The sequence below is a fragment of the Nilaparvata lugens genome, chromosome 4 (assembly GCF_014356525.2).
Source record: "Nilaparvata lugens isolate BPH chromosome 4, ASM1435652v1, whole genome shotgun sequence".
In the NCBI taxonomy this organism is placed as follows: domain Eukaryota; kingdom Metazoa; phylum Arthropoda; class Insecta; order Hemiptera; family Delphacidae; genus Nilaparvata; species Nilaparvata lugens.
The window spans coordinates 64,355,256-64,368,313 of record NC_052507.1 but is presented as its reverse complement, the minus strand read 5'-3'; the positions used below and the strand labels follow the sequence as shown (position 1 = coordinate 64,368,313).

Below are 13,058 nucleotides of genomic sequence, written 5' to 3'. Positions count from 1 at the left end.
TTATTTTTGAGAAAAATATGGTCTATACATGTTTTTGTATTATATTGATCTCTTGTTGGTTTATTAATATAAGATTTGAATCCATTCAGATGAACAGCGCTTAAGTATTCGTTAGTGAGATGACTGTTTTCTAATAGATTCAAGTTCATATCGCCTACAATCAAAAATGTACTTCCATTATTGGTATTTTGCAGAAGCAAGTCAAAACTGTTAATGAATTGAGTAATGTTCAGAGAAGGTGAGCGGTAAACAGATATCAGAGTATATTTCTTATCTTCAATTGTGAATGCGATTGAGAGAGAGTTGGCATTATCTATTTCCAGTTCTATTCTATCGAAATCTATGTCATTGTGGATGAATATACATATACCATCACTCTTAGTATACTTATTCTTTTTATAAATAGTTCGGTATCCCTCTATCAGAAAATGACACTGACAGTCTTCAGTTATCCATGTTTCGGATAAAACTATTACATTAAATCTTGTTTCACATTGATTCAAATAACATAAAAATTGATCAAAGTTTTTATTAATGCTTCTTATATTCATATGTAATAAGTTGACTAGATTCTCTGAACTATTGTTTAAATAATAATTAGGTTTGAAAGTAGCAATATCGTGTACTTCAAATGTATCATAGATGCCAAAATCGATTGTATCTTCAAAGTTAAATGGCATTTTTTTATGAATAAAAATTAAGAAAAACGGAAGATAAATAAAGAAAAAAAACTAGCTGAAAAAGTCGAGTTTGAGCCTGCAAACCCCAGAAAACAACTAAATAAGTTCACTTCTCAATAAGTATAAAATGATGTCCAAAACCTCAATTCAAACAATTCTAAATTATTCCAAGTCTAAATTAAACAAACATATTCCGAATGAAAAAAGAAACATAAACAAAGAAAAATAATACCACCGTATGAGAACCACTACACCCTGAATCAATAATCTTCAATTGACTATTAAAAAAAAATAATAATAAAAAAATAAATAAAACTTAGTTTCAGAATAATAGTGTAATATAAAAAGAAAAGTATTACAGATTATATAATGTGACAGTACGCACTCTTGGAATACAAAAAATCTAAGTATAGGTATAAAAGAAAATAGAAAAGACAGAGACAAAATATTTAGATTTCCATCGTAAAGTCCGTGATATTTTGATTTTTGCATTACTCAAAAGGTTCGAGATCTTTATCCTTGACTATTCTCTTAGCTGGCGAATCTTGTGTTTGACGCACGAGAATTTTCCCATCCTTGACCCATACAAACTTTAATTTGCCCCCCCTCTTCAGAAATTTTGCCTTTCCTAGCAAGAGCTTATTTGCGGTTGTTAGGTGTTCATTTATATAAATGTTTCCACGAGGTAGGCCAGCGTTCAAGTCCGTGGTTACTAAATTTCTTTTACTTTAGCTGCCAGCAACCAATTTAATTTGGTTCTCCTTGTCGTGAATTTACAAATAATTGGTTGGATCTTACCTTCGGAGTAGGAACCCGATGAGCAATAGATATATCTATTATCATATATCTATTATTATATCTATTATTATATCAATTATAGATATAATTGTTTGCTGTATCTGCAAATGATATAAAATATAAGATGTATTTTTTTGCTTGTCGTCTACTGTATGTTATTTTGGAGTTGTTATTGCTAATCTGCTTGCTATTAATTATAAATAATCTATACTGTAATAAAGGAAAGACCTGTCTTATACACGTACGGGATGGGAAATTTATGATTGACTCATAATGACGTCTGAACTACTGGACTGATGAACCTGAAATTTTGCATATAGATTCTTAATTCACCGAGGATGATTATTAGACCTATTTCCAATTCTTCAAGATTTTAGTAGCTCAAGTTTTCGGTTTGTAAAGTTTTTAATTGGACCATTGCAGAGCACGGGTTATCTGCTAGTGTTTAATAAAGTAGCTCTAGTAAAGTAACACATTAGCTATATTTTTCTCACTGTATTTTTTATAGTGTACCATGTCTGCTTATTATTGCTGTAACTCTTCATTTTCACTTGTTTTGTATGTTTTAACGCAGAAATAAAGTGGAATAAATAATAAATATTTAACAATGATATCAACATCAATGTTATGCAAATACTCCCATTATAATGTGGACCTCACTATAATAAAATTATATTGTTCATCTTTTTCTGATCTTCAACGTTCCTTCAGTGAAGAGGTTTTTGGAAGACAGTATAAATATCATTTAAATTATTATAAAAATATCATTTTTAATCTTTTGAAAAGAAATTAACAATGTTTCTAATTTAAAATCTCGTAAAATAATATCATTTACATAACAGGATATGATACATCAATAGATCATCTATACTATAATAAAGTAAAGAACTGGCTTATAAGCCTACACGTTCGGGATAGGGAATTTATGTTTGACGCATCATCACGTCTCAACTACTGAACTGATTAACTTGAAATTTTGCATATAGATTCTTAATTAACCGAGGATGATTAGACCTATTTTTAATTCTCCAAAACTTCATTACGCCAAGTTTTAAAATAGATCCTTGCGAAGCACGGGTTACCTGCTAGTCATCAATAATATAATGTATGGGATTATTTTTAAAATTTACAATGAATGAAAGTCTCCATTCAGAAGACAACGGAAAATGTAAAGTGTTTTACAAAGTAGTAGTAAAATGTTTTCTTTATTGAAATTCTAGTTTTATTTTCCTTGAACAGAACATGCTATGAACTCCACAAGACAAATTTGAACCGTAAACAAAGTTCAGAATTGAAATGAATTTTTCTGACCCTCTATTGAAAAATGCATGTTTTGCAATTAGTATATAAAAATAGAGTGATGCAATCTATGAATAATAATTTATTATGGAAATTCGATGAGAGAATTGGAACTATATTGTTATGGTACATCAATCTTATTGACAGTAAACAATATTTCGATATTGAAGGTGAAACTGATTGAATCTCAAACAAAAAATAATCAAACTCTACTATATGAATAAACACTTCCATTTTAAATTTAATGCGTTTGCATTTTAGTCGAAGAATGTGATACTTTTTCAACAGAAATGACTTTGCTCGACCTTGACTAGAATATCACATTGTCTGATACCTGAAACGATCATGTGAAAATCTACAGGCCAATTATATTTTTATTTAAATTGGGACATGAATTTTCCGTATATTCAGAGATAATATTTTGAATGAAAAAGACTAACACAATACCAAAAAAGATTACCACAATATCAACTTCTCAACTACACAAGAGGTAATATTTGTTTGGGTTGAAATTGAATTATGATCCTTTGAACATGATCGTTCATCTGATTGTTTTGAAATTCAACTAATTTTGAGTAATTCCACGAAAAATTAAATGTATTGACAATGTATCAAGGGAAATTCTTGGAACATCCAAATAGCATGCAAGGACTATAGAGTAATTACTTTTTTCGACTGTACATTTTCAGTTTCATTTAATTCTTCCTCCAATTAGACTGGAAATAATCTATACTGTAATAAAGGAAAGAACTGGCTTATACACGTAAGGAATAGGAAAATTATGTTTGACGCATCATCACGTCTGAATTACTGGACTGGTTTATTTTAAAAACCAAGATACATACATTTATTTAATTAGATATAATAACGAAATGATATCCTTTACATTACAAACAATAGTTTTAAAATGAAGATTCAATTTATGATTACATGCATAAGTACAGTAGGTGAGGCAAAAACACCGGCAAAAGGAAGATTCCTTGTGCGCCAGTGTGAGTCGCAAATCAGCTCAATCAGGGATGTAATATATAAAACATGATTAACATGAAATTGTGCATATAGATTCTTAATTAACCGAGGATGGTTCTAGGCCTATTTCAAACTCTTCAAGATTCCACTCGGTCAAGTTTTCAGTTTGTCAAGTTTTAAAATAGCCCTTGCGGTGCACGGGTTATTTGCTAATATGTAATATAATAAAGCCTATTATGCTAGCTAGGATGATGATCATTTTACAAGCTCTATCAAATAATCAAGAAGGAAAGGATTTAAATGACTACTTATCCTTGAAATTTTACTTATTATGGATATTTTTTTAAATTTATTTTTGTTCTGAAGATTGTTCGTTAATTACAGGTCCACGTTATAATAGCAGTGGAGGAAGATAGGAGAACAACAGTGCCAATTCTCTGCCTTTCAACTGCCTTCTATAGAAGATAGCCGATACTGGTATATCTGATTTAATATGAACTGTTCATTCTTGTTTAAAATAATCAGCTATATTTTATTCGTCAAGAAAATATATTTATCATCGAATTAATAATACATTTTTATCAATTGTGGCTGAATATTTTATTATATTTCTACATAGTTAAAAACGAGCTGGCAACGTTGCGGGGTTAGAAAAGGATAGTGCTATCTGTTTTGTCGAATGATAGACAAGGATAGTAACATCTATGATGTATCAAATACTGCCATTATAACGTGGACCTCACTATAGACTATACTCACTGATCAAAGCGAGCGTCTTAGTTGCAGTGGGAATCCACCATCTGCTTTTGCTAAGAGGAGGTTGTGTTAATACATCGCAGCTCGGAATGCATCAAGAAACCATCACCAATAAGATAATGATAAAACTTTATACAAAAATCCTGTTCAATTCAAGGATCAAGTCACATGAGGAGTTTTTTCAAACGATTCGGCAGTCCGATTAGCTGATTAAATTGGCGTTCGGGAATCAGCTGATAATCAGCCAATCGGAAAGCTTCCTGCCCTGCCGACTCGTCTGAAGAAGCGCCTCATGTGGCTTGGTCCTTGATCATGATAAAATATCACGAGAACAAATCAGAGACAGCTGTTTTACAAAGAAGACTTCTCTGATTGGTTCTCATGGCACTTGATCACGGTTTAAAATTAACAGGCTTTTGTGTAAATGAACAAACATTTGTTGAATATGAGTTGATATTGTGGAACCTCACCATAATTATTGATTAGAAAAACACTATTTTATTTTTGTCAATTTCACTTTCATTTATTAATAACAGGACTACAGTTTTGTGTGTTGAAACTAAAACATCTTCAACTGTACTGGTGAGCATTGTGTTGGCTTCTACACACGAAATTTAAGTCCTGTTATCAAATAAGTTAGAGTGAAATTGAAAAGAATAGAACAGTTTTTTTTAATTAGTAGAACATGATTATCATGATCATTAGACAGAAAAATAAATACCAATAGTTAAATTATAGAGTTTAACATAGAATCATGATCAAAGTACATTTATTTAGGTTACTATTGAATTTCATAAAACTTTAAAGTGAAAAAACACTCACATTCTTTGATGTGGTGACGTCCGTTTCGTGCTGGTATTGCACATCAAGCCTAACAGAGACTGAAGTATTTAAAGTTATGAGGGACCCTTATAAGTTTTATGAAATACGGCAGTAATAATATAATAGTGAAAACAAGATGGATAACCAACAACGAATTTATTTAGGATCTATTGTAATAAATAGTGAACAAAAAAACTTCAAATTCCTAAACCTTAGAAACCTGATCTATATCTTGCCAAAAAATAAAAGAAGCTGCCATAAAAAAATCAGTTTTCTCTTTTGTAAATTGAAAGTCAGATTCCTCAAGTTAAAGAGTACATTCCTCAGAGCAGGCCTACAGTTCAACCCAAATTTCCAAGATTTGGAACTAAGTATTTATAACTCAATTCAAATTGATTGTAGAGAAGTGATAGTTCAGTAATTGATTCAGGATTATAATGGTAGTAAATAACTAGGGAAAGGATGGGTGAAGTGCAACACACAACTTCATCCTTTCACTTGAAAACTGTTCTTTGTTCAAATAGTTTCTAGCATACAAACAATTTGGTTGTGCGGAGTTGGAAAAGAATACAGCTTATCTGCTTTATCTAATAGACAAACAAACCAATGTTGATTAATACATTTATAATCAAGGACTTGAATAATTTGAATGTAATAATTCTCTATCAAGTTTCATCAATGAAAAATACCAGTTCACGAATCAGATAAATCCCCTAGGGAGATCAAATTAATCCTCTTAAAAAAAGAAAACTCATTTCAGCATATATTCATATACAGAGTGAGTCATATGTATGGGAACCCTTCAATGAATTGTACTGTTGTAGATATAATACTGTAACCTTTCAGGAAAAGTTACTGGTCAAATACTGCACCCAGGCACGGCCCTAGGGACTTTGCCGCCCTGGGCGAGATCAGCAACCGCCGCCCCCCTCTCACAAGTATCCCATCCAATTGTTAATCCCAGGTTCCACCCCTTCCTAGAGCGATCGCCTAACTATTGTGTCTCCGCTGTGATGCGATCGCGCCATTCTCACCACACAGTCTCAGTAAACTCTAATTAATTATGTACTAGGAGTCCCAATTGTAAATATTCCACATTTTAAAATTATTTTTGTTTCATAAACTGTTTTATGTTTCCGGTTACAAATATATTTTTCATAAGCCGACTTAAAAATTTACCCGAAGGTTATCAGCTATTTAAGTTACAATAATTATTGATATTTAAACAAATATTTGACAAATATAAATATTGGGGAACAGTATAGTCCAGTCAATGTAGACATAAAAAGGGGGTGTGCTTGCAATTTATATTGTAGTTCTGATTTTTCAATATATTATTTGGATACATGAGAGAAGTCCAGAACCAAATTCTTCACGAAAAATTCCCTTGTGCTGTATACAGAGTGGCCCAAAAACCTCGTATTTTCGGTTCATTTTCCAGTTTTCAACTATTTCCGCCAAAATCAGTGATCGGACAGAAAAATTTGCTCCTGTCTTTTTTCAAGATTATAAAACTCTGAATGAAATGAGATCATTCGGAACTCGCTATCTCCAATGAGTACTGAGCTATAATTTTTCAAAAATGAGGTAAATTTGAAGAAAAAAATCAATTTTGATCATATTTAGTACATATTTGATCAAAAATATATCCCGATTGTTACAATCTAGGTGTAAAATTCAAAATCCCTCTGAGCGTGAAATTGTGCTCTACAATCTAAGACTTAGTAGAGCGATCTATCTCATATAGATTTTCAGGTACACCTGACAACATTGCTCCTTGTATTGTGAAAAACACCAAATTTATTTCTAGCTCCAACCATCATCACCATCTATAATGTCCTCACAGTGATATTTTACACGATGATATAAGTTCATGAGATTATGTTCTTTGAGAATGACCTGTTGGATGTACTTCATTTAAGTATTTCCTTGTGGAGAGGCACGCTCAATAACACCTCAAGGTTCAAAATTTCAAACACTTATAACTCTTGTAAAAAGATCGGATCTCATCGTACTACACTTCATTCTTCTCGACACGTCAAGGCGGTTCAAAATCATGCATCACAAGTCAATTTCGGTCAAGAAATGGAAAATTGTTGTTGAGTGTACTTAAGCCCATATCCCCATACACAAAAAATGACCAATTTCTATATTCAAAGCTGCATATCTTGTGAAATGCTTCAGATAAAATTTTCAAATCTAGTGAGGATGTGAGAGTGTTCCCCGTCTTTCTACTGCAATTGAATACTTCCAATTCCAATGCGATTCAAAAATTGTAGAAGATTCAAAAAATGGCCTTGAGGTGTCCTTAAGCGCGCCTCTCCACTAGGAAATACTGAAATGGAATGCATCTAACGGGTGATTCTCATAGAACATAATTTCAAGAACTTATATCATTGCGCCAAACTGTGAGGACAATATGGATTGTGATGATGGTTGAAGCTAAAAATTAGGTGTTTTTCACAATACAAGTGGCATTGTTGTCAGGTGTACCTGGAATTCTATATGAGATAGAGCGCTCTACCTAGACTCAGATTGTAGAGCACAAAATTACGCCCAGAGGGATTTTGAATTTTACATCTAGATTGTAACAATCGGGATATATTGTTGATCAAACTAAATATGATCAAAATTTATTTTTTTCTTGAAATTTACCTAATTTTTAAAAAATCATAACTCAGTACTCATTGGAAATAAAGAGTTCCGAATGATCTCATTTCATTCAGAATTTTATAATCTTGAGATAAGGCGAAAGCAAATTTTTCTGTCCGATCACTGATTTTGGCGGAAATAGCTGAAAACTGAAAAATGAACCGAAAATACGAGATTTTTTGGCCATTCTGTATGTAGCACAAGGGAATTTTTCGTGAAGAATTTGGTTCTGGACTTATCTCATGTATCCAAATAATATATTGAAAAATCAGAACTACAATGTAAATTGTAAGCACCAATGTATATAGTGACTGGACTAGTAACACAAAATTAATATCTGATCGAACTATTTTTATGTTCGAAATAGGTACACAATAAGAAAACAGGCTGTGCAAAGGCTAAAATTAAACTTTCTTCTGGTGATATTTTTTTCAAAGTTTTTAGATTTGTATAAATTATCAAGCTATCAAAATGAAAAAGTTTTCTTAGGAAAACATTATTTTCCTAATCAATACTTTTCGAGACATGAGCACCTTAAGTTTAAATTTTTGGGACAGAATATTTTGAATTCGAGATAAATCCGTGAAATTCAAAGGATAAATTAATTCTTCATGGTATTGTTGATTGAATAAAACAAACATTCTCTGAAAATATTGATTTTTGAGAAAGATATTCAATTTAAAAAAAAAAATGATCAAAAATAACGTTTAGTTGAGTTTTTTTTTTTTGTAAATTGAATAACTTTCTCAAAAATTGATATTTTCAGAAAATTTTCTTGTTTTATTCAATCAACGATACCATGAAGAATTTATCCTTCAAATCTCATGAATTTATCTCTTACCGAATTTAAAATGTTCTGCGCTTTTAAATTTAAACTTTAGGCGCTCATATCTCAAAAAGTAATGATCGGAAAGAAATGTTTTTCTAAGAAGACTTTTTCATTTTGATACTGTGATAACATACAAATCGGAAAACTTTGAAAAATAGCACCAGTAGAAAGTTTATTTTTAGCCTTTGCACAGCATTAAGATGTAGACTGCATCAGAGCATTAGGCCTACTTAACTTGCTAAGTAATTAAAACTACAATTTCTATAATTTGTTTAACACACCTGTTTAATTAAGTAGAACTCGTCTGACCTTTGCATGGGGTAATTCCTTCACCAATTCTTCAAGATTTGCGGACTGAACTATTTGATATTTGCTAGACCACTCATACGTTCCTGGGACATTGTTGATCATTGTTGATCATTGTTGACCACTCATTTGTTTATTAGCTCGAGGTTGGAAAAGCTTCTTATATAATTTTACTATTCACATTTGATATTATGAATCCATTATTTATTCGTATTTTCAAATTTTCCGTTCCTTAAAATTTGCCGCCCCAAAAGCTGCCGCCCTGGGCGGCCGCCCGGTCCGCCCATCCCTGGGGCCGGGCCTGACTGCACCTTTTGACGTACAACTCTGAATTTCAACCCCTCATCAGGAGAAGACTTAGGGGTTGTAACTAGAATATTTTCAATGTAAACACCAATTGTGTGGTACATCATTATTGAGGCTTTTTCAAAATGAGAAAGATGACATCAATAAAAATGTTCTATGATACTTGTATCCAAAATGGCGGCTGATTGAAGTTTTTGTTTTTAAAGAAATGAGGGGTTGTAACTCAAATATTTTGAATGTAAACACCAATTGTGTGATACATCATTTTAAAGGGTTTTTTTTCAAAACGAGAAAGATGACATCAATAAAATTATTCTATGATACTTTTATCCAAAATGGCGGCTGATTGAACTTTATCAATTATTTCTTCAAAAACTAAAACTTCAATCAGCCGCCATTTTGGATACAAGTATCATAGAACATTTTTATCGATGCATCTTTCTTTTTTAAAAAAAGGCCTTTAAAATGATGAACCACATAATGGGTGTTTACATTTAATGGGTGTTTACATTTTTATTCGAGTTACTACCCCTAAGTCACCTCCTGATGAGGGGTTGAAGTTCAATTGTACGTCAAAAGGTGCAGTATTTGACCAGTAACGTTTCCTGAAAGTTACAGTATTATTCTACAAGTCTCCAACTTATTGAAGGGTTCCCATACATTTGACGCACTCTGTATAATATTGACAAATACATCATTACGGTAGCCACTGTAGTTTAAAACTTGTTTACACTGGTTTAATTGAATTTTGTTACTATATATTTCATCATGGAGGTAGAAGTAAATATTGAATATTCAGCTTGGAACTTGAGTAGGGCTAATCGAATTCTCACAATTATAATTTTAATGTTTTTTTATCTGTTAAATGTCATTTTTCAGTCATTCAAATAATTTTTGAATGAACAATTTACAATTACAGTACTGATGAATTAGTGTTAATTTTTCTTCCCTTAAGAAACATTTATTTAATTTATATTGTATAATTGAATAAAAACACACACATATATTGTCAAATTCTACACAGTTTTATTCGGTACACGACCATGGTTTCGTGACCACACCGGTTACATTTTCAAGTTGACAGGTCAACGAAACCATGGTCGTGTACCGAATAAAACTGTGTAGAATTTGACAACATATTTGTGTTTTTATTCAACTATGGAACAGTTCTACAATATCGACTCAGTCGAATTATATTGTATACACTCTTAAATGATAGAATGATAATTTGGTGATATTATAGCCTATTTTTATCTAAAAATAAAATAGCATTTTCTCAGATTAATTGATTCTGAAATTTTCTATGCAGCCTACATTGCATAAAGATGTTCATAAGCAAGTATATTTTGACAATCTAATTTCATTTATCATATCATATTCATAATTCTTATTATCATAACTCATCCCAAATTTATTTTCTCACAAAACAGAATAGTGGAAAACACATTTTGAAGCATGTCTTCTGATGTTTTTGAGCAATGGTTTATTTTTTAAATTGGTCATTACCGTATTATTGCCTACGTGACTGCCTACATCTACAATCTCAGAATCTATCAATATTTTACTGTTTATCACAACAGTTCAATTATGATGCAACCAAATTTAAAACCTTCTCCAATGCTGTAGAATTGTTGATCTATTGAAACAGTACTTCAATCAGGTACTAATTAACCGATTCTCCAACAAATAACAATTATCCTGCAGTTAATTGACACCTTGCCTTGATACGTTTACATTATACACTCAGATTGAGTCACAGTTCAAAACAATAACATCATTTCTCTATTCGGAAGTAGACTAGTGACCTAGAAACTGGATCTAGTCGAATTCATCAAGTGCAGCTGTGTTTAATTATTTTTCAAGAGAAGGTTTTATTTGATAGAAACTTGTTGAGGTGATAAATTAGTTTATTCTCTTTTATTTCCCCAACCACAGGCATTAGTCTATGTGGGACCTTTCTCTATAGTGATTGTATTGTGATCTATAGTTGGTTGATAAAATTTTAGTTCCTCAACGCACAGACATTGAGGAATAATTCTCCATACTGGCGGTTGTAAGTTATTTTTGTTGTGGACTATTGTGAACGAAGAATAATATAATTTAATTCAATTTCAATAATTGGAGTGATAGTGTCAAATACAATGGAAGGTTTGAAGGTGTTTGTTTTCGCGATTCTTCTTTCGTGTACATTAGTTTCCGCCGTACCATATCAACGTACAGGAGAAGCAGCGTCAATTCTGGACGAAGAAATTGAAAAGGACTCGTTTTCGGAACAGCTGATTCGCACCAAAAAGTCGGTGGACAGCGGTGAGGAGATCGAAGACGCAGCCGAGAAAAAGATCAACAACGAGATAGACAAGAGAAGCTCGCAAGGCACGTCAGCGTTGTGGGCTCAAACGACGCTCAACGATGTCGAAATGGACCGACGACAAAAACAGGAGGAAAGCGACGAAGCGGAACGGAAAAGACGACAGGACTGCAACTTCGGGACGTATCCAATCGAAGGAGCCATCATGAGTTTTGTACCCACTGAAACTGAGACCTACAGCAGTGATTCGTCTATGAGATCCGCGGGTAGCGAGAGCGAGACAGAGAACACCCTGGGTGATTCTAAATTTTCAGCAAAAACATTCTCCTTACATCATCAGTCGATTCTACCCATGGTACATCAACCCATTACGCACGGAATCGACGAAGCTCTCCCGATATTCAAACCCGTCCAACAAGTCGTACAAAAAGTCATCCAACCGATCCAGCCTGTCATCCAACCAGTTGTGCATCCAGTCCAACAAGTGATCCAACCAGTTTACCAGCAGATTGAGCCAATCGTGAAGCCTCCAGTGTACCAGCCAGTCTATCATACACCAGTCCATCTTCCAGCCATCCACCAATCTCTACCAGTTCACCAGCAGCATCCATTGATCCCTCAGCATCCATTGATCCCTCATCATCAATTAATCCCTCAGCATCCATTGATCCCTGAGCATACACCTCTCTGTCCATGCCCACCGCATTTCCTGCAAGCGTCGCGGTCAGCCGAAAGTGCCAGCCCCAGCCAGGATCGAGCCCAATACCAGCAGCAACTCCTGTCCAGGACTCAGGACCCAGGACTCCAGCACATCGCACTGTACAGGGATGCCTCCCAGGATGGCTCAGATTTCAGCCCGTACATCATCTGAAGACTCGACGGAGGATTATCAGAGAAATGACGAGTTTATTCAATCACCGACCTACAATTTAGTGCTTGAAAGAAATCTGGACTGAATTTGTGAATATGTACAAAACGGTGAGTACCTACCCAAGATAGATAGATCTGTAGTGGGGTCCACGTTATAATGGCAGTGGAAAAATATAGGGGAACAGCGTAGCCGATACTCTGCCTAGCCACTGCCTTCTATAGAGGATAGCTGATACATGCATATCTGATGTAATATTAACTGTTAATTCTTGCTAAATATAATCAATAATATTTTATCAGTCAAGAAAAAATATTTGTTAATGATTCAACAATAAATTTTCATAATTGAGGTTAATTAATTATATTTTTACATTGTTGAAAATCTTTCTGCCAACGTTGCGGAGGTAGGAGAGGATAGCGCGATACGCTTTGTTGAATGATAGACAAGGATAGCAACACCAAT

At 33.2% G+C, this 13,058-nt stretch overlaps 1 protein-coding gene across 1 annotated transcript in view; it reads right to left on the bottom strand.

Annotated features, from left to right (window-relative positions):
* Positions 1–13,058, bottom strand: part of LOC111054960 (probable E3 ubiquitin-protein ligase HECTD2) — a 77,468-nt gene that overhangs the window by 27,364 nt on the left and 37,046 nt on the right. Inside the window, exons 11-12 of the mRNA XM_039427060.1 lie at positions 12,281–12,513; positions 4,506–4,585 (exon numbers count right to left, since the gene is read on the bottom strand). Of these exons, the coding sequence (XP_039282994.1) occupies positions 4,506–4,585; positions 12,281–12,513 (313 nt within the window). The remainder of the gene's footprint in view (positions 1–4,505; positions 4,586–12,280; positions 12,514–13,058) is intronic.